This window comes from Trichechus manatus, unplaced genomic scaffold (assembly GCF_000243295.1).
Source record: "Trichechus manatus latirostris isolate Lorelei unplaced genomic scaffold, TriManLat1.0 scaffold00125, whole genome shotgun sequence".
Taxonomy (NCBI): Eukaryota; Metazoa; Chordata; class Mammalia; order Sirenia; family Trichechidae; genus Trichechus; species Trichechus manatus.
In genome coordinates, this window is record NW_004444061.1 from 418,592 (window position 1) to 441,524 (window position 22,933).

Below are 22,933 nucleotides of genomic sequence, written 5' to 3' on the forward strand. Positions count from 1 at the left end.
CATAACTACAATTGTGAGGATGGCGCAGGACCAAGCAGCGTTTCATTCTGTTGTACACAGGGTCGGTATGAGTTGGAACCAACTCAGTGGCACCGAACAACAAGAACTGTGTGTCATAATAATCTAGATGAGCTGGGATTTGGTCTATTGAAAGTGATCTCAGTTTTCTGGTGGCCTAACATGTACCTAGTTCAATATGTGTAGACTGGACCAAGAGATTTGTATTTCCTAGTGAGAGTATTACTAGAGAGAAAGGGAAAATTTTACATTTCTTAGAAGTTGGCTAGATTTGCAATCTCTATTCTTAAAAGAAGTTGCCCTGGTAGACTGTGTTTTCTCTTACTTCCAGAGGAAAATGTGGCATTAGCAATTAGTAACAGATTATATTCTTACAATTAATTGAAGCCTAGAGAATTAAAAGTATAAGTAGCAAAGATAAACTTTAAGAGCACAGGCTTTCTCAGCTAATGCTCAAAACTTTTAAGTATCTGCATACATTTTCTGAAGAATAGGGACAGTGTGATTTTTTTATACCATTTCTCATTCCTGTAAGGTCTACATAAGCTTGTATATACCCAGAGGCTCCGGGAACTAACAGTAACATACTAAGATTTTTCACACAAGGTGTATGAACAGATTTCTGAGGAATTTTCTGAAGACCTTGAAATTATACATAAAATATAGCTGTGTGTAGATATGTATTGTAAGTTTCTGAGGAGAGGGTCTTTAGCTTTTACCCAATTATCAGGAAGCTGGTGACATTTACCAACTATTTAAACCTCTGTTCACTGGAAAGGAGACCTGGTGGCACAGTGGTTAAAGCGCCTGGCTGCTAACCAGAAGATCAGTGGTTCAAACCCACCAGCTGCTTTGAAGGAGAAAGATGTGACAGTCTGCTGCCATAAAGACTTACAGCCTTGGAAACCCTATGAGGTCTCTATTATTCAGAAAAGACTCGACGGCAGGGGGTTTAAAGACGCAATCACCATTAAATACTGCACATGGGTGGCAGAGAATTGGAGCGATGCTGATGAGGAGACTAAGAAAAAGAGTGAGAAATAGAGAGGCAGGTAAAGGAGGATAAAGAGAAGGATAAAGTCCCAGAATATTGAAAAGAGAAAAGCAGATGTTAAAGTCGTTGAAATCATCATGCACGAACATCTAACAAACAACTCAATATATGCAATATGTGATATACATTTACATAAGAAGAAGCTCCCCGAGAAGAGAGGAGACTCAGAGAATTTGATGTATAGAAGGTGATCTATGATCTGGATCTTGAAGGACTAGTTCATAAAGCCAAGAAGTGAATGGTAAAGAAAGGCACTTCATGCTGAGTGACCAACATTCTTCCTCCTTCTTTCCTTCTCATGTGTTTTCCTTTTTCTTTCTCCCTTTCATTTATTCATTCTTTCTAGTCAGCCTGTTAATCAATAAACATATACTGAATTTTTAAAACATGTAATGTGCAACAACAACGGCTTAGAAAACTGAAGTGAATAATATCAGTTGTGTGCCATCGAGTTGATTCTGACTTACAGTAACGCTATAGGACAGAGTAGAACTGCCCCACAGGAGAACTGCTCTAGGCTGTAATCTTTATGGGAGCAGATCACCAGGTCTTTTCTCCCACTGAGCCACAGGTGGGTTTAAACCTCTGACTTTGGTTAGCAGCCGATCACTTAGCCATTCTGCCCCCAGGGCTCCTTTGAATAATGTCTATATAAGTACAAATAGCCTGCTCACTCTAACTAACACTTATGGGGTGTGTGTGTGTATTTGCGTGCGTGTGTGCACAGACATGCATATGCACATGAGGAGTGTGAAGGGAGGGCATAAGTTGGAAATGGGGCAATGGGGAATGGGACAAATTCTAAATGAATAACCATCATAAACAGGTGTTTGATAATGCTGAATTTTCAAAGATATTTTTAAAGAAGAGGAGGATATAATGAGATATTTGTTCTAGGAAAAAAATGCTGAATCCAATATGATTGGATAACTAGAGGTCACAATAATAGGATGAAAATCAAATACGAGAGATGAAGAAGAGAGAAGACTCAAAGCTGTCTCTAAACTTTCCAGTCTACAACAATGGCGATGCCAACAAAAAAAGTACAAATGCAGTAAAAGCAATATTTTGGTGAGAAGTGGAAGATTGGTTTTGGAGAAGTAGAAAGGAAATAGGGAGTTTGGCTTCAAAAGCCTCTGGGAACATAGGTGAAGCTATCTAAAAAGACATCAATAAACATCTTAACTGAAGATCAGAAAGATCAGCCTAGGTGATATGTAGCATATCTACATACCATGTGCAGCTGGGTAGTCACTGAAAAGTTGAAAATCAGTGAGATGACCCAGGAAGAGAGTATGGAATAGGAGGGAGAAATCCAAGGCCAAAAATCATTGTTAAAGATGGGTTAAAGGAAGAAGAGGACCATTAAACAAAAATAAAGAGCAGGATTAGAGATGTATAAGCAGAAGAAAGTAGTATCTTAAAAGCCACTGGAATAGGGTGTTAATAATGACTGACTGTTCAAAAAGGTCAATGGAAGTACAGATTTTATTTGAAAATGGATTCAACATAGGTCATGGAATTTAGTAATTAAGATGTTCTTGAGTATCCTCACAATTGCTATTTCAGGAGAGTGAAGAAGACAATAGCGAACTTGGTTAAGGAGTAAATGAGAAATAAGTGAATGCAATAAGGTTATACTACATTTTAAAAATGTGTTGGTGACTGGAAGGAGAGATATAAGCAATGGTTTAATGTGAAAGGCAGGTTGATTTAGGGTGGGAAATATTTGAGTGGAAATAGCCAGTGGAGGGAGATTAGAAAACACCTGAGCAAATTATTTGGATTGATTTAATTTATTTATTCAATCATGCATTAATTCATGCATTCATTCTCTTCATTCAATCTATGTTTGTTGGGTGCTTCGTATTCCTCCATCACTGTGCTAAGCATTAATATGAAAATATGAACTGTGGCCTCAGAATCATGGAGATCCTGGCACATTGCAAACTACAAGAAATTCAGTAGTTTCAGAGAAAAGATTGGGAGCATGACTATGGCAAATGGTACCTACTCCATTACGTTAATAAAATAACATCAAAATGTAAATATTCAAGACGTAGGGTAAAAGTAGCCTCGTTTTTTATCATTGAGTTTTACAGCAGCTAATTACCAGTTACCATGTGGTCTGTATTCACTGCTTTATCAGGAATGCCTATGGTAACAGAAATAAATTGAAGACATAACTCCTCTTCCCGAGAGAATTCTGGAGTTTGATCTCAACTTTATACTCCTAGTATTTTCTATGGGGTCCTTAGATTTTGAGATTTTCATATGAAGCTAGCTTCTACCTCTCCAGAAGAGACTGAAAGGCTGTAATTTTTTTTCTCTCTGGGCAGAGAAAAGATTGAGTAATAAATTTGAGTTCTAGCCATATAACCACTAGCGATGTTTAGTTTTCCACGTCTTAAAGGAGGATAATATCTGTCCCACTACCTATCTCACTGTGTTGATGCGAGGGTAATAAAAGATTAACTAAAACCTGTATATGAGACTTAGATAGGAAAGAGATTGAAATTACGTAATATACTTGCTTTTACTCAAAGGATAGGCTGATGAAAAGAACTGTGTCCTGACCCTCTCCCAAGATAGTAGCACAGTGTGACTGATTCAGTCCTGCAAAGTTGTAAAGATGTGAACAAATATCGTTAAGGGCCAAGAGTTCAATACCTAGAGGATGAGAAATTGGCAGGCACCAGAGTAAAAGCCATTCCGACAATTCCATTCAGCTCTCTCCCACCCACCCCTGCCTGTGGAGTACAGGTCAGTGGAACAGAGCAAGGCGCAGACGAGCTACACATCCAATAGCAACAAAAGACTGCATCAGAAAAACAAAATGGAAAACCACCAGAGAAGAGTCAAAGACCTATGGCTTCAATAACAGTGAGCATTGTGATACTGAGGGAAGCAATTGCAGTTATATTTTCTTTTATGCTCTGCTCTATCATGCCTGGAAATTACCAACTCACAGTTTTATTTCTGCATTTTGGAACTTTGGATGCAATTATAGGTGCACCTTCTAAAATTCATGAACATTTTGTATTCATGGCATTTCAGAGACCATAACTTTCCCACTGAATTAACCATCTGTAGGTTTCAACATCAAAGGGATTTTCTAATATCCATGCAGACATGAAGAGTTCTATTCTAGAAAGGTGAATCCCAGGATGCATCCCAGGATGCAGGATTTGTGCTTATTACATCCTAGTACATAGAGTAGTTTATAAGTCACTAAAATGTCTACCTTCTACTTAAGAGATCCCCAGGGAAGCAAAGCAGTGACTTCCAGAAAAGAGGTAGAAAAAATGAATTAGATCATGAGAATACTTAATTTCCACATATCACTATTCCTGATTTTGGGGTCAACAATCTTTATATGGTACAACGAATCATTGCATTTAGAATCTAATTAGGGGTAGATATACGATTACAGTTTTATAGTTAAAAAAAAAAAAAACTTCCAGAGTATAGTTTCCAACTTATCTATACTATTCATAACATTGTATAGTAAAACCAGAAGCTGTAACTATACTAAAAACCAAACAAAAAAAATTGGGAATTAAAAGAAAAAGAGTTATTATTTCCTTACTGATTTATACTTAAATATAGGCTGAGCCCGTATATTTTAAATATCTCATGCAAATTTCTCCTTTATTTTTTATAATTACTGAAATTATGATTAGTGAACATGAATGGTACTAGGAAGTACTGCTCTTTCAGAGAGTATTCTACATAGTAATTACACAAAGTAATAAAGAAAAGCATGAGCATAAATAACTGAGAAGAGAGGACATTTATCTCTTTGGTGGTGGTTTTTGATGCCAGCTTAACTTTAAACCCTTCATGGATTTCAGTTGTTCTGACTGGTGTCCTCACCCCATATCCTTTCAAAGTTAATAAAATAGGATCATATCCTATGTAATCTACAACTTTTTTTCTTAAAAAATAAATTATCATTTTGCTTTTGAAATGATTTGGCAAGAAGCCACACATTCAGTTTACCATGGGTTATAATTCATCAGCAATCACTTTGCAAGTTCAAGAATCATGGGAAGTGAGAATATGCAACCAAAAATTTATTTGCAAATAAAATGAAAAATTTATGGAGTCTAAATTTGACACTGAAGTTGTTATGATGTTAAATTTTAGAGATATTTATTTAAACACGTATTCATTTTGATCTTAAATTTATATTTCTTATATTGGGAAGGTCATTACATTTAAACATTTTTCAGTCTCAGATACTTTATAGACTCTGACCACTGTGTATACAGTGCCTCGTAAAACATCTTGCACACGCCACCAAATGGTTCTGGGGACACATCCAGATGGTCCCTGAAACAGACTCTGCTTTTAGATCATAGCGTTTCTTTAGAATGTGGTCTACATGGAAAGAATGAACATCTCTCAAATTACATACTTTTATTTTTTAACCACAATAATTTTTTTATTAAGTCAATGTCTGCTTTCTCCACCTCCTTAGTTCAATTAAACATATTTATTATGTCCTTTTAAAAAGCACTCATAGGCATTTTTCCATTTTAGATGAATGATGTATCCCCTCAAGGCATTCAGAACAGCTGAACAGTTACAGACCAACATAAACAAGTCTTACTGATAGACATTAAACATAAAAACATCCTACACATACTGCAGGAAGCCACTGGGATTAGTGAATAATTTTTAGGTTGATGAGCTAACGTGTGAATGGCTATTGGGATGTGTGTTTTAAAAGGCTATGGACATAAGAAATACTTGCTTTCACAGATAAAAATGAGTTCCAGAAAAAAGATTTCAAGAACAGTTCCTTTAAGAAAAGAGAGACCTCGGTGATTCATTGTTTTTTTGGGGATTATTTCTGCCTTAGTTTTCTAAAACAGTATTTATAATATTCCAAAATATACAGTTTCCCCGCTAACCTAAAGGCAGAATCAAAGTGTACTGCATGTTATGTTGTATTGCATTTCTAAGTGATATGCAATGCAATCTCAGAACCCAAGATCTTTACAATAAAATTCCCTATTTAGGAATACAGAGGGAAGAAAATTATTTGGAATTGATGACAAACTAAACTACAGAATTCTTTAAAGCAACAGTTGTGTTATTTTCAAGTATCTGAATAACACTACTGTCAACAATAAGAAATTATAATTGGTATGGGATACTGCTGTATTTGATTATCTTTCAGTGAGTGTAGGGTGAAGTCATCAATAATTAAAGTGACAGGACCCATGAGGGGCTTAAAATCAGACTGGCTCAAATGCTATTATTGAGGTCTTGCAAGAGTGACTTTATAAAATTCGTGACCTACTTATAGTCAGAGGGATATGTAAGAACACATGCAGCTACGGTGGTTTTAAAAGCTCTCAAAATCGTGTGCACACCTACGCAAGGTAAACATCCACCCACAATCTTGTTCATATTATTAACTTCTTTAGCAAACCCTTCCTCCTGTTTTCCCTGCAACAGATCAAATTTCAACCAGCTATGTGTTAATATGGATTCTGATTCAGAGAAACATAAAGACAAATAGTATATTCAATATTTAATGCTTCCATCTTGTTGGACATTGTGTTTTAGATTGAAAATTTTTAAAAAGTAATGTATTGCTTATCATGATTACGGATAACATAAGAATCTGAGAATTGCATCATACTGTGTATCTTTACCTTTTTGGTAAGGTCACAGTATCACTATCTAAAGAAATGAATTGCTTTATTTTTTGACTACTGCTTCTCATTTAACTTTCAAAGATTTTAAAATGTTTTATTAACCCAAGACAATCTTCTACCAATCTGAGAATGGAAGATAATAAGAGTTCTTTTTAACTTCTAATTGTAATAAATAGGAAAACAAATCTTTTCTAAGACTTGTCATGTAATGTTATTTACTTATAGCAAATTATTCTAGAAAATTCTACGACCTAAATCATATTAGTAAAGATGTCAAATCATGTTAATCAGACCCACTTACTGTCAATTATTAAAATGTCACAAACTGTGCATCACCCAACTTAATAAACTTACATTTCACCTTCTCCCAGAACAATTTTAAAATGTGGATTTAATCAAAGTAAATTGAATATTTTCAATTTAAATTTTAGCACTTTTGTTTATCAAATTAGCAATAATGAAAGATGATAATGCATCTGGTGTTTGGCAAGTCAGGGAATTTATATTCTGCTACTGTTTGACCTATTAACCCTTCTAGAAATATATTTGATGCTAAAGCAATTATCAGAAAAGGTGAAAAGGACAACACGAATAGATGTTCAGTATAGCATTATTTATAATCATAAAAATTAAAAAAAAAAATACTAACAGGCCTATAATAGGGATAAAGTATTTTTAAGGAGAACAGTAAAAATTATAAATGCTTATGAGACAACGTTAAAGGAAAACAGCAATACATGAAATTGAATAAACAGTATTATTTCAACAATGTAAAACGTTTGTCAGAAAGTGGAAAGTCATATATAACAAAATTATACAAATAGTATATAGATGTAAAAGTTACTCTTATTATCTATATATTGCTTACAGAGATGCAAGGTTTATCTTTTTACAATTGTTAGCTAAATTTATTCTACTTCATGTGACCTCTGTGTTTAAATTGTAATAGAGATGGCAGGATTCACAAATAATAGACGGGCTCATCGTGCAACCTCTTCAACAGTACTATGACTATAATTTTTTTTAACATTACATACCAATATTTGCCCCTTTAAATAGTAGTATTATAGGTTTTGCTTACTTTACCACAATATTTCCTAAGGACCGAGCCTTCAGTTTTTGCATGTTGTCATCCAAAACCATAACTGCAAAGTTAAATAAATAAATAAATAAAATAAAAATACACAATTTAAAGCTTAAAGATATTTCCATATTTTCTAAATTCAACCTCCAAAAAACTCTAGATTTAACAAGGCATTGTTTAATCCCTATGAGACATGAACATGTAATGTAAACAATCCAAAATCTTTTAGAAAACATAAAAAGCATACACTTTTGACTCCTGAAAGATAACCAATTTCCTTTCAGAAGGTCTATTAAATAAAAATTTCATATTTCAAACATGCTGGTAATGTCAAGCTCTACGTTTTTGTCCATGTAAATGCACCATTCTACTCTGTTAAAGACATTTTTAAAAATGTCAGCTTTTCAAAAATGAAAGGAAACAAACAAAGCTTTAAAATATACCTGCAACAATACTGCAAGCAATAAAAATGAAGCATTTAAAAGCCTAGAAAACCACTTATTTGGATTTAAGTCTTAATGCTCACTTATGGCTCTGAAAGGTCAATTTAATCTACCCAAACATTATCCCAATGTTTTCTATGCTACACTGAGAAAATCCTGAAACACTTTATTTAGGAGATCAAGGTTTTATCTGTTCAGTACCCTTAGTGCATACTGAATATGAAGGTAAATTGTCCTCTAAGCTCTAATAGATCCTTTATATAGCTTCATCCATCCAGGTAATTCTACTGCAAGAAGCTATGAGAAAAGAAGACAAGGATCCCCTCTCCAGAAAACAGTTGTTTTGTTCCCTTCTTTGTATTTCCAGAGCTCTTTGTTTTAAAACTCTATTTTGAGATCTATCTATATGAGATCAAACTGACAACAGTAACTCTAAAGATTAGAAAAGAACCTTAGGGGGCAGTGAGTTTATTTTAATGGTGGAGGAATGACTCAGTAAAGGAGGGTGAGAATGGCTGCCCAACTTGAAGAATGTAAGAATCAATGGCACTGAATTGCGACAATGAGAAACTTCTGTACTGAAGTGCCACGAGGAATCAAAGCTTAACTCCTTCCTACAACCAGATATAAAAATGTTACTGAAATACTGAAAGAAAACGTATTTAACATTTCCCACAATTAACCCTAAAATGTCTCAACACAAAAGCAACTGTGCCGGTAAAAGCAGCCGGGATGACAGAACTGTTCAAATGAAGGATTTCCCCAAAGCCGGGTTCACCTTCCCCTGACCAGGACTAGAGAAGTCACTGACTTCACAGAATACCTATTTCTGCCCTTAAAAAAAAAAAAAAATTAAGTGTTTCTGTATAAATATATTTGTTAAGCTAAACTAAACTAAAACATCCATGTTTCCTTAAGTAGTCATTGTCCCAGAAGGAATTTTTTTTTTTTAATTTTAGAGATGCAGAACAGAAATCTCTAAATTTCACAATTTACATGCAACTAGGAAATCTTTGTTAGGAATCACATTCTGTCCCCCAAAGCTGGGTTTCCATAATAAATCTATTAAGCTAAATTGTGTGACCTTATGCAAATAACGTAACCTCCGTGCCTCATTTCTTGTCTGTAAAATGAATGTATGAGCCTAAATCAAGTCAGTCTCTTTGGCTTCTCTGAAATATCAGTAGCAACACCCGCTAACATTTAGATCACTCTTTCTACTGGCAGGCATTATGTTAATGATTCCTTGGGTTACATTGCAATATAGCAACCCTAAGGCACATATAGAATTATTATTCCTATTTAGAAATATGGAAACTGATTATTTGGAAAGTTAGATGATTTGTATAAGTTTATATAACTAAGGAGTAGAGTCCAAGGGAAATTATTTAACTGCTATACATTCTACCATAAATTTAAAAACAAATATTGAAGAGCTATTATATCTCTTTGTCATATACAGCCAGCATAAATGAAATGATTTTTCTTTCTAGAACCTTTACTGTTAATTTTTTGCCAACAAGGCTCAAAGGTCTTATCATCACTCCTAAACTAAAAGATAGTATATGTAATGGAAAAAAAAAGAAATACAGCTTTTGTAGTGGAAACAAGCAAACAAAATAAAACACAATGATTTGCATTGCCCTCCAGACCTAACTAGCTGTGTTACCTTAAGAAAGTTATTTAAAAATAAAACCCAAACCAAACTCACTGCCCCCAAGTCCATTCCGACTCAGCGACCCTATAGGACAGGGTAGAACTGCCCCATAGGGTTTCCAAGTCTTTAAATCTTTTACAGAAGCAGACTGCCACATCCTTCTCCTGCAGAGCAGGTGGTGGGTTTGAACTGCAGACCTTTTGATTAGCAGCTGAGTGCTTTAATCACTGCACCCCTCTCTAAAATGGTAATAATAGCTCTGAATTAAATACTTCATCCTTACCTTAAATGACATTTGTAAAGCACTCAGCACCTAGTAGGTATTCCATATGTATTAATTTCACAGCCCATATTCTAAACTTGCCTTATAAATAATATTATTTCCACTGTTATGACAGCTCTTTGAAATGTCTCCCTGGAAGTCTACAACTTTACTTTTGTTCATGTTGACTAATAGCAAAACTTAATGCATTTATTTTTAATATTTATTTTTATTCAAATTCCTTTTAAGCACCTAGTATATTCCAAGCAATATGATAGGCACTTGACACAGGAAATTACCAAATCTATTAACATTACATATTTCAAATAACCAAGGTCATTTCTTACCATTGTATCCTGGAACACTTTTTCCTGCTTGCCCTGGTGGAGGTGTTTTAGAACTACCTAATCCAACGCATGAAGCTGTAATTGGGGATCCAGTCTCTGGGGAAAGAAATATTATTTGGCATTTAATGTTTTGACTTGGAATCATAATGATTTCTTCAATGCATCCCCACTCCACCCCCCAGTTTGTTACAGAACTTAATTAACATTCGAAATAGATGAATAATGGAAAAGTATTATTTAGAAGTAACAAGCAATTTGGTAAATTACACTTTATACATATTTTTTAATTTAAAGATACCTCTTTTGAATAATTTATGTAGTAATGTTCCTCCTAAAGAAAAGAAAGGCCACTCCATTGTTCTCAGCTGTAGATCAGTAGGCATAAAGAAGGGGGAATTATGTAAATGTGAGGCATTTACAACACAAACTAAATCCACCAGATCACTATAAAAGATGTTTTCTCTGGACTCGCCTATAAGTATTTTGTTTCTCTTTGTAAATAACATCCACATGCAAAATGTTTCTATTATTTGTAGTTTCTTTGCTGGAATAAGTGACCCAAATATTTTTAAAAATATGAGTAATATTATATTCTAATTTTCTAAGATCTACATTTGCCTAGAAACCATACATCTAAAGCTGAATTTATCAAAACTTTATCAGGTTGTTACAAGTCTGTTGTTCACGGATTCCTGGATGTCCTAAAGTGTAGAAAAAAAGATGTTTATGTTATGTCTACTCTTTCACCGAGACCATAAACTTACCCACAATTAGCCTACACTGATTACCAAAAATGTTAAATTTGTTTTCTCTGTTTCAAGTTGTAACACAGTAATAGTAGCTATTATATGATAACCATAAAATCTGACAGTGATTATCTTAATAGAAGAACACATTCCTTATTATTGATAAATAAAATTTGGAGGGAACAAAATCTTTTAAACATGAGATTTATATGGCTGGGGGGATAGGAGAATCTTTATAGTGAAAAGTTTGGGAACCACTGGTGTTTGGATGGTAACCGCAAGGCCAGTGGTTTAAACCCACCAGCCGCTCCATGGGAGAAAGATGTGGCAGTTTGCTCCCCTAAAGTACAGCCTTGGAAACCCGATGGAGCAGTTCTATTCTGTCCTATAGAGTCGCTATGAGTCGGAATCCACACAATGTCAGTGGGTTTGGTTTTTGGTGTGTTTTTTTTGGCTCAATAGTATTAATACAAACATATGCATACATACACCCAAAGGATTAATTGCCAAACAAATCAGATTCAAAGTAATCTAAAAAATTTTTTTTTTAAATATATCTTCTTAAGTTCTCAGAATGTATTCCTTCCACCATGATCTCTACCATAATTTATTACACATTTATATCACTTCAGAATGATGGGAAAAATTTATTACTGTTCTTTACTTTCCAGTGTAGTTCAGTTTATTATTTGCATTTTATGGATGGTGGCTCATTTGGCATCCATAACAGAAGATGGACTCGTGAACATTAAAACACAGTTCCTAAGTCACAGTCCAGAGCTTAAGAAGCAAAGCCAGATGCTCACCACTGAGGATAATCAGCAACTAATCAGAGCAGACATTTCTGATGTTTAACCAAGAGTTCTCAAATATTTTCATGTCATGACCAAATAATGGGAAAGTATCTCATGAAATGGCATTCCATAAAGTCATGCAATACTCCTGCCTACCCCTTGCATGTGCACCCACACACGTGCACACGCACACTCATGTCCATACCTGCACACACATGCGCACACACACAACCGCAGCATGATCAAAGCATGGGAGGAATTCCACAAGGTTGAAAGGATTAACAGTACTTTCTCCTTTGCCTGTTTTAAAAATCTGTAGGTACTAACCTCAGCTATCTTTCAAAACTAATGCAAGTGACAGAGCAGAGATGATGACACAGAGTAACCCTGCAGAGTGATATGCTTAGAGAAAGGTAAACAGAAGGAAAAAAGGTGAGAACAGAAACAGAAGTTGCTAGTACACATTAGAAAAGGAGACAAATCCTTTAAGATGCTTCTGTTTCCCCTCCTGACTTGGTGGGAAATAGCTGTTAAAGTAAATCTGTTATTTCAAAAGTATATCTGTTCAAGCTTAGTTTATCAACAGGGGCACTCCAATCAACTGTTCAAGCTCTACATTTCTTAATATGCTAAGTAAGGCCTCAGAAAATTGTCAACAGATGGTTCTAGCACTTACCAATGATCACCTGCCTCCTAAAGCAAACAACAATAAAACAACTCCACCAACAACAAAACTATAACTGCACCCTACCTCGTCTCATCTCAGTGTGCATTCTTACAAATGATGTCAGCATCTGCTCCTCCTATGCCATTGGGAGAAGAGAAGTATGGCAAGAGGCAGTGAGAATAAAATCTAGTATTAAACAAAGACACAAGAATTACCAAAGCATTGTAAACAGTTACTGTGTAAGGAATCTGACATTATGCATATTTCTTGAGACTCCTAAGCATCTTTGTATAGTGATTATGTATTTCTAATCTTTTATCCTTCAACTATTTTGTTATAATTAATGATTAGAATGTAACTATGAAAAGCATATTTGTCTATATGATTAATTTGATTGATTTAAAGGACTTTAAAAAGGCTTACTGTATTTTTAAAAAATAACTCAAACTTTCTACATTTGTTTGCCAACCACTCCCTTTCCCCATGAGGTATTTTCATAAGCATGCTATGGCAATTTTTTTTCTACAGTAACATGTAAAAAAAAGGAAATTGGCATAGTAGTGCTTATGAAAATACTTCGAGGGAGGTGATAGCAGTTGGCAAACAAATGTAGAAGGCACGGCACGTGTTATTTGCGTAAAAATACAGTGGCCATTTAGGTAACTTGAAGTAGATAACATATTTATACTGTGGACCTTATTTTGATATTCATTTAGGTGACTGGAAAAAAACTACCACTAGTGACACCCAGAGGATACAATTAGACAAAATTGCAATTCCTAGTATACTAAGCATAATCTGGAACACAAGTTAGGATAAGGGTGGGCTGTGAAAAACCGTAATAGTTTGTTATAGAAACTTTGGTTTTCTTTCACTATACCTCTGAACATGCTGGGACCCAAGGACTGGTCCATCTACTAGCCAGACTATAATTAACTGCCTAGCAGTGATCAAGGTAGACAGAAATCCAGATGTCATATTGTGGCTGGGAAATAGCGACATTAAAAAAGCCAGAACATTCTATTTGAAGAAGGGAACTGAATACTTTATTTGAAGAAATCTTTACAAAGTTACCTACCCTTAGAACCACGAGATGCTCAGCAGTTGACCAGCATAATTTCTCCAGATAAGGGGCAACCAGGGAGAAGATGGCAGGGAGTTGAATGGTGTGGAGAATGAACTACTTTAGTATGTTTATATTCACACTGAATTAGAAAACTAGAGACTTCACTTTTTTTTCTTCCCCCGCCCCACCTGAGGACAAATCTCACAGTGTCCTTACTACCTCACTACACCTCACTGGATCATTGTGTTGTCATCTAAATGATTTTCCTTAAAGTTTCTAACTCTGAAGGACACAGAAGAGAACTATTACACAAATTATTTTCAAATACGAATTATGCCATATACTGTGCTAAGTGCTTTTTGTTTATATTATCTCATTTAATCAAAACACAACACTAAAGAGTTAAAATAGTATATTTTAGTTGATATATTTAGTTAATATAGTATACTGAGACCAAGAAAACATAAACAATTTTCCCTAGTTCATATAGTTCCTTCAGGGAAGGAGAAGAACGAACAGGTAAGTCTAACAATTCTGAGGTTCTCAAGCAGAAAACAGAATATGAGAAGGTAACAGAAATCACCCAGACTGTGTCTCCATGGGGGAAGGAAAATCTTTGTGCCAGTCAGCCCAGTCTCTTATAACTGCAAATGGTAGTGCCGGTGGTACAAATCACTTATCAGTAAATATTTATCGAGCAGCTATTATGTGCTAAATCCTGCTGTTAGAACTAGAGGTGTAGCAATGCTAGTTGGGGAGACAGTCAATAAACCACATGCTGTTGTTAGATGACATCAAGTCAGTTCTGACTCAGAGACATTGTGTACAACAAAACGAAACACCTTCCAGGCTTGCGCCATCCTCAAAATCGTTGCTATGTTTCAGCCCACTGTTATAGCCACTGTGACAATCCATCTTGTTGAGGATCTTCCTCTTTTTCGCTGACCCTCTCTCTACCTTACCAGGCATGAGGTCCTTCTACAAGGATTGGTCCTTCCTTATAACATGTAAAAAGTACATGAGACAAAGTCTCACCATCCTTGTTTCCAAGGAGCACTCTGGCTGTACTTCTTCAAAGACAGACTTGTTCATTCTTCTGGCAGTTCATGGTATATTCAATATTCTTCCCCAATACCATAATTCAAAGGTGTCAATTCTTGTTAGATTTTCCTTATTCATTATCCATCGTTCACATACACATTAGGCCACTGAAAATACTGTGGCTTGAGTCAGGTACACCATAGTCCTCAAAGTGACATCTTTATAACACTTGAAACAGGTCTCTTGCAGCAGATTTGCCCAATGCAGTGTGTCTTTTGATTTCTTGATTGCTGCTTCCGCGGGCGTTGATTGTGGATCCAAGTAAAATGAAATCCTTGACAACTTCAGTCTTTTCTCTGTTTATCATGATGTTGCTTATTGATCCAGTCGTGAGGATTTTTGTTTTCTTTATGTTGCTGTGTAATCTATATTGAAGGCTGTGGTCTTGGATCTTCATCAATAAGTGTTTCAAATCCTCTTCGTTTTTAGCAACCAAGGCTGTGTCATCTGCATATTGCAGGTTGTTAATGAGTTTTCCTCCAAACCTGATGCCCCATTCTTCTTCATATAGCCCAGCTTCTCAGATTATTTGTTCAGCATACAGACTGAATAAGTATGGTGAAAGGATACAACCCTGACTCATACCATTCCTGACTTAAACCACGCAGTATGCCCTTGTTCTGTTCAAATGACTGCCTCTTGATCTATGTACAGGTTCCTCATGAGCACAATTAAGTGTTCTGGAATTCCCATTCTTTGCAATGTTATCCATAATATGTTATGATCCACCCAGTCGAATGCCTTTGCAAAGTCAATAAAACACAGGTAAACATCTTTCTGGTATTCTCTGCTTTCAGCCATATTCCATCTGACATCAACGATGATATCCCTTGTTTCACTTCCTGTTCCAAATCTGGCTTGAATTTCTGGCAGTTTCCTGTAGATGTACTGCTGCAACTGTTTTTGAATTATCTTCAAGAAAATTTTACTTGTGTGTGATATTAATGATATTGTTTAATAATTTCTGCATTCTGTTGGATCACCTTTCTTTGGAATGGGTACAAATATGGATCTCTTCCAGTAAGTAGGTCAGGTAGCTGTCTTCCTAATTTCTTGGCATAGATGAGTGAGCACCTCCAGTGCTGCATCCATTTGTTGAAACATCTCAGTTGATATTCCATCAATTCCTGTAGCCTTGCTTTTTGCCAATGTCTTCAGTGCAGCTTAGACTTCTTCCTTCATTACCCTAGGTTCTTGATCATATGCTACCTGCTGAAATGGCTGAATGTTGAACAATTCTTCTTGGTACAGTGACTCTGTGTATTCCTTCCACCTTCTTTTGATGCCTCCTGTGTCGTTCAATATTTTGTCCATAGAATCCTTCCATACTGCATCTCGAGGCTTTAATTTTTTCTTCAGTTCTTTCAGCTTGAGAAATACCAAGCATGTTCTTCCCTTTTGATTTGCTAAATCCAGGCATTTGCACATTTCATTATAATAATTTACTTTGTCTTCTTGAGCTGCTCTTTGATCTTCTGTTCAGCTCTTTTACTTCATCATTTCTTCTATCCGCTTTAGTTTCTCTATGTTCAAGAGCAAGTTTCAGAGTCTCTTCTGACATCCATTTTGGTCTTTTTTTTCTTTCTTGTCATTTTAATGATCTTCGCTTTCTTCATGTATGATGTCCTCCCACAATTCCTCTGGTCTTTGGTCATTAACATTCAATGTGTCAAATCTGTTCTTGAGATGGTCTCCAAATTCAGGTGGGATATACTCAAGCTCGTATTTTGGCTCACAAGGACTTTTTCTAATTTTCTTCAGCTTCAACTTGAGCTTGCATATGAGCAATTTATGGTCATCAATGGATGGTCAATTGATAGCCAGACCATGCATCTGTCAGTTTGTCATAAGATGGTGGCCTGCGTGTTGCCTTGATGCTGGAAACTATGCCACAGGTATTTCAAATTCAGCAGGGTCACCCATGGTGGACAGGTTTCAGCAGAGGTTCCAGAGTAAGTCACACTAGGAAGAAGAACCTGTCAGTCTACTTCTGAAAAAACTGGCCAGTGAAAACCTTATGAACAGCAGTGGAATTCTGATATAGTGTTGGAAGATGAGCTCGTCAGGTTGGAAGGCACTTAAAATACAACTGGCGAAGAGCTGCCTCCTCAAAGTAGAGTTAACCTTAATAATCTGGATGGAGTAAAGCTTTTGGAACCTTCATTTGCTGATGTGGCACAACTCAAAATGAGAAGAAACAGTTCAAAGCTTCCATTAATAATCGGAAAATGGGATGTATGAAACATGAATCTAGGAAAATTGGAAATCATCAAAAATGAAATGGAACACATAAAGACAGATATCCTAGGCATTAGTGAGCTGAACTGGACTGGTATTGGTCATTTTGAATCACCAACCATTAAGGCCAAAGACAAGGAAATTGAAGTTTTTTTACCAACTTCGACAGTGTGAAATTGATCCAACATGCAATCAAGATGTATTGATAATTCCTGGTGATTGGAATGCAAAAGTTGGAAACAAAGAAGGATCAGTAGTCAGAAAAATATGGTCTTAGTGATAGAAACGATGCTGGAGATCACATGATAGAATTTTACAAGACCAACAACTTCTTCATTGCAAATACCTTTTCTTCAACAACATAAATGGCGACTATACGCATGGACTTCACCAGATGGAAAACACAGGAATCATATCAACTACATGTGTGGAAAGAGATGATGGAAAAGCTTAATATCATCAGTCAGAACAAGGCCAGGGGCCAACTGTGGAACAGACCATAAACAATATAAAAAAGTGAAGTACATGACATGTTAAAGAGTGATAAATCCTAAGGGAAAAAAAAAGTATAGGCAGGATGTGAATTGATGGGAGGTGTTGCAGTTTTAGATTGGGTGCCCAGTAGAGAAAGCCTTGAAACATTGACATTGAGTAAAGACCTGAAAGAAATGAGGACACATGCCATGCAGATATCTGCAGGAAGAGCACAACTAGGAGGAGGAAACAGCAAGTGCAACGGCCCTCAGGTAGGCTTGTTTCTATAGGGTTTGAGTAGCAGTGGACAACCATATGATTGAAGCAGAATGAATGAGGAAAATATTAGTAGGACATGAGGTCAGAGAGGTAGTGTGGGGAAAAATCATGTGAGACTACTTCAGAGTCATCATAAGGTCTTGCAAGCCAGTGGGGGCTTTTGAGCAAAGAAGTGAATGGATCATAAAAATGTGAATAGAATTTATTTAAATATTAGAACATCATATAGGTTCTATGTCCAGTTTCATTTTCTTTGGGCTTTGAGAGATTTGTGGGAGGCAATTCATGGACAGACAGAAGCTATATTAGAATAGTTTAGTTAATGATAGAGATCCCTGTGTCTTCCTGAACATCAGGAACCAACTCACATGAGAACTGGCAAAAAGACTAGGCCCCACTTAGGAGGTAGATGGGAGGTAGGAGGCCCCACATGTAAAAGGTGATCACTTTTGTTATATAATTTTTAGGGTGTATATCAATCAATACAATATTTCTGAGAAGCAATTTGGAAATTCTTATAAAAATCTTTAAAAATGTACATACCCTTTAACCTGGTTACTCTACTCTTAGGGGTATATACTAAGAAAATATTTGTTGTTGTTGTTAGGTGCCATTGAGTCAGTTTCGACTCATAGTGGCCCTACACACAACAGAACAAAACACTGCCCAGTCCTACGCCATCCTCACAATTGTTGTTATGCTTGAGCCCATTGTTGCAGCCACTGTGTCAATCCATCTCGTTGAGCGTTTTCCTCTTTTTCGATGACCCTTTACTTTACCAAGCATGATGTCCTCTTCCAGGGACTGGTCCCTACTGATAACATGTCCAAAGTATGTAAGACATAGTCTCACCATCCTTGCGTCTAAGGAGCATTCTGGCTGTACTTCTTCCAAGACAGATTTGTTCGTTCTTCTAGCAGTCCATGGACTATTCAATATTCTTTGTCAACACCATAATTCAAAGGCATCAATTCTTGTTTGTTCTTTGTTACTCATTGTCCAGCTTTCACATGCATATGATGCCACTGCAAACACCATGGCTTGGGGCAGGCACATCTTAGTCCTTAAAGTGACATCTCTGCTTTTTAACACTTTCAAGAGGTCTTTTTAGCAGATTTGCCCAATGCCATGCATCATTAGATTTCTTGACTGCTGCTTCCATGGGTATTGATTGTAGGTCCAAGTAAAATGAAATCCTTGACAACTTCAATCTTTTCTCCATTTATCATGATTTTGCTTATTGGTCCAGTTGTGAGGATTTTTGTTTTATGTTGAGGTGTAATCCATACTGAAGGCTGTAGTCTTTGATCTCTATCAGTAAGTGCTTCAAGTCCTCTTCACTTTCAGCAAGCAAGGTTGTGTCATCTGCATATCGCAGGGTGTTATCTGCATATCGCAGTCTTCCTCCAATCCTGATGCCAAGTTCTTCCTCATATAGACCAGCTTCTTGGATTCTTTGCTCAGCATACAGATTGAATAAGCATAGTGAAAGGATACAACCTTGAAACACATCTTTCTTGACTTTAAATCATGCAGTATCCCTTTCTTCTCTTCGATCAACTGTCTATGTACAGGTTCCTCATGAGCACAATTAAGTGTTCTGGAAATCCCATCCTTCACAATGTTGTCCATAATTTGTTATGATCCACACAGTTGAATGCCTTTACATAGTCAATAATATTCATAGGAATTCATAAATATTTAGCAATCATCACTGTAGTTTTATATTAAAGTTTAGAAGGCTTTAAAAATAGAAATTATTTTATTATAAAGAGTAATATAAAGTAATGTAAAGTCATTCAAATGGCACAACAGACTGTCTAATGAGAAAATAATGCTCACAATCTATTGTTTCAAAAAAAAAGGTATAAAACAGAATGTATACCAGATTTGATTTTTTGTAAATAATATACTTGTGTAAAAATACAAATCTTAGCAGGACACAAATTAAAACAGCAGGGAAGTTTTTTGTTTGTTTTGTTTTTCCTGAATGGTAAGCAAAAGGCAAAGTTATGCTGAAGAATCAAATGGCTACATCCACAACTTGAAATATACCAATTGCGGATTAAAGAAGGCTGCGATTTCTTTGTTATTCTTCTCATCAAGAGGTGGGTGCTATGTCCCTCTCCTTGAATTTTGGCAGGCTTTTTGACTGCTTTTACTGGAGGAAAACAGTGGAAATGATTCTGTGTCAGTTTGCAGATACAAGCCTTAAGAATCTTGGAACACTCGATTAGGAATCCCTGAGCTGCTATGTGAAATGCCCCACTATCCTGAGTCCATCCAGCTAGAAAGGCCATGTGCAGGCATTTCATTCAAGAGTCTTAGCTGAGTCCAGCCTTCCAGCCATCCCCAGGCATGAGAGTGAAGCTATCTTGGACCCTCCAGACTAACCTATTCACCACTGAATACTGTCTGAGTTATATCAGTCATTACTACATGGAGCACAAGATTGTCTGGCTGATCTCTTCCCATATCCTTGATCCACAAAATCAGGAGATACATGTAGTCTTGAGCCTCAAAGTTCTGGAGTAGTTTGTGTATTACACAGCAATATATACCTGGAACACCTGCCATTAAAAATAATATAAAACTTTTTAAAAACAATCTGTGTAATTCTAGAAAAGAATTGTACATGTAATTACATGAAAACACTTTCCTAGCCTGCACTTGAAATCAGGTTCTTCCTGTATGCCTAAGAATCATTTGTATCAACATTTCCAAATACAGTACAATCCCTGACATTTTGTTGTCAGGAAATGTTTGCTAATTAGTAAATACACACTTCTTACATGGTATTAGACTCCAGTTCTCATTTATTAGATTAGGGCTCTTAAAAACTAAATAGTAACATCAAAGAATGAAATTCCAAAATGAACCAGAGAGCAGGAGAAACAGAGAACTCAAGGAAGAGAAAAATTGTATGCCACTGCTGAAATTCTGTTACAATCTTTTCTAAATCCAAGAATAATGTCCAGAGGTCATTTGCTCCATAAGTATTCATTGGGTATATTCTACTCACTGAGATACACTTCTTTTAGGGGAAGGAGTGTTAAGGGTTGAAAGATACTCTAAATAGAAGCAGCAGCATGTGCAAAGGTTCAGAAGTTAGAAGATCAGAGGCTGGCAAGTTACTCAGCAGAGCAAAGCTTAGGGGTGGTGGGTGGTCTAGGAGAAATTAAAAGAGACAAAGTGAGAAGTGAGAAGTGGCAGATCATGAAGTATCTTCCTTGCAACATTAAGGAATTTGGCTATTATTGCAGGAACAATGGAGAGACGCAGGAGGTTTTAGCAGAGGTGATTTGTTCAGAATTGCATTTTTAGAAAAATCTTTTGGGTTGCAAACCAAACTAAGCAGAGTCCCAACTCAAAGCAATAAGTCTGTTACATGTTGGTGTGTGTTGGTGAATGGCACAGAAAGATAAGATCAAATTTGAGTTATACTCAGAATCAAATGTCTTGGTGATTGTTTGGATATGGGGAAAGAGCAAAAGAGAAAAGTCCAGGGCAGCCCCTAGGGTTTTAACTCACAATTTAAAGATAACATAGGAAGAGGAGTAGATGCATGTGGGAGTTAAGGGAAGATCATGGTGGCAAACTCACAAGTACAGCTCTGTAAATGAGAACTCCTGCTGCGTCTGGCAATCTGCCATTCTGCCCCTACTGTGTTCTAGAAACACTACATTTAAGTAATATAGATTTAGATGTTGGTGGCCCATGCTGAGAGCTAAAGCCCTGGAAATAAATCAAATCAGCAGCATCGTACTACTGAGTCATATTAATCACAGCATCATGATGGGCATACAGGCAATTTGTAAAGAGACCATCTCCGCACCTCGGAATCTATACAGTGAGCTATAAATAACTTAAATGGTGGTAGCAGAGAGAAAGCAGAAACAGTGAGATGTACACCAGTGAAAGAAAATCAATTTAATCTTTGTGTTCACACGATGGTACGATTAGAATTTAAAATACTTAATTCAAAGCAACCTAACTTTTCGTACTGAAAGCAAACCATTAATTCAAGCCATGAGACACTCATCTTATTCTACTCCCTTACCAGCACGTTGGAACCCTGGTAACACAGTGGTTAAGGGCTACAGCTGCTAACCAAAAGGTCGGCAGTTCAAATCCACCAGATGCTCCTTGGAAGCCCTATAGGGCAGTTCTCCTCTGTCCTATAGGGTCACTATGAGTCAGAATCAACTCAATGGTAAAGGGTTTAGTTTTTGGTTTTTTTTACCAGCACATTAGGAGCCCCTGAGTGGTATAAACACCTGATTACTAGCTGAAAGGTTGGCAGTTCGAACCCACCAAGAGACGCTCAGAGGATAGGGCTGCGGACGCCAAGTGTTGGAATCGACTAGATGGCAACCAACAACAACGAGCAAACTGGCTCTAACTGTTGATGCCACAAATGGAAAAACCCATAAATAACCTGCAGTAGAATTAGATAAGAAATGCTGAATTAATGAAGGCACAAGATAAGATGGATAAAGAAAGGTCTCTGGACAACACGGAACAATGGGAGTTATGGCTCTAATCTTAATTAGCTAGTAGACTTTGGGAAATTAGCCTCCCTATGATTACATTTCTTCATGTATAAATTGAGCTCTAATATTCTATGTTTTCCTCTGTCTGGATTATCTACAGGCCAGCATGCTAAGAGATGACCTTTAAGTACATAAAGGGTTACTCATAAAAAGGAAAGGGGGAAGGAAAATAATATTTAGTATTTACTATAGGCCTGGAAGTCTGCTGGATTGTTTGCAGATATTTCACTTCATTTTAAGCTTTCTATAGGCCTGTTAGGCAATATTATTTTCCCCACTTATACACGAGGAAACACTTAAGCATAAGATCAAGGATTTGCCTGTGGCTACAGAGTAAGTGGCTGAGCCAGGATTTAAACCCAGGCCTACTAGGTTCAGCACCACTTTTCAATACCCACATTGCTTTTCCAAGGACAAGAGTCACCTGCTGTTTTCCAAATTAGAACTGACAGTAAAAGAGGAGTTGGAAACACTACAG

The 22,933-nt window shown here is 36.4% G+C and overlaps 1 protein-coding gene across 1 annotated transcript in view; it reads right to left on the reverse strand.

Moving 5' to 3' along the window:
* ACSS3 (acyl-CoA synthetase short chain family member 3) overlaps window positions 1-22,933 on the reverse strand; it is a 215,654-nt gene that overhangs the window by 16,990 nt on the left and 175,731 nt on the right. Inside the window, exons 9-10 of the mRNA XM_004384637.1 lie at window positions 10,538-10,633; window positions 7,826-7,889 (exon numbers count right to left, since the gene is read on the reverse strand). Coding sequence (XP_004384694.1) covers window positions 7,826-7,889; window positions 10,538-10,633 — 160 coding nt within the window. The remainder of the gene's footprint in view (window positions 1-7,825; window positions 7,890-10,537; window positions 10,634-22,933) is intronic.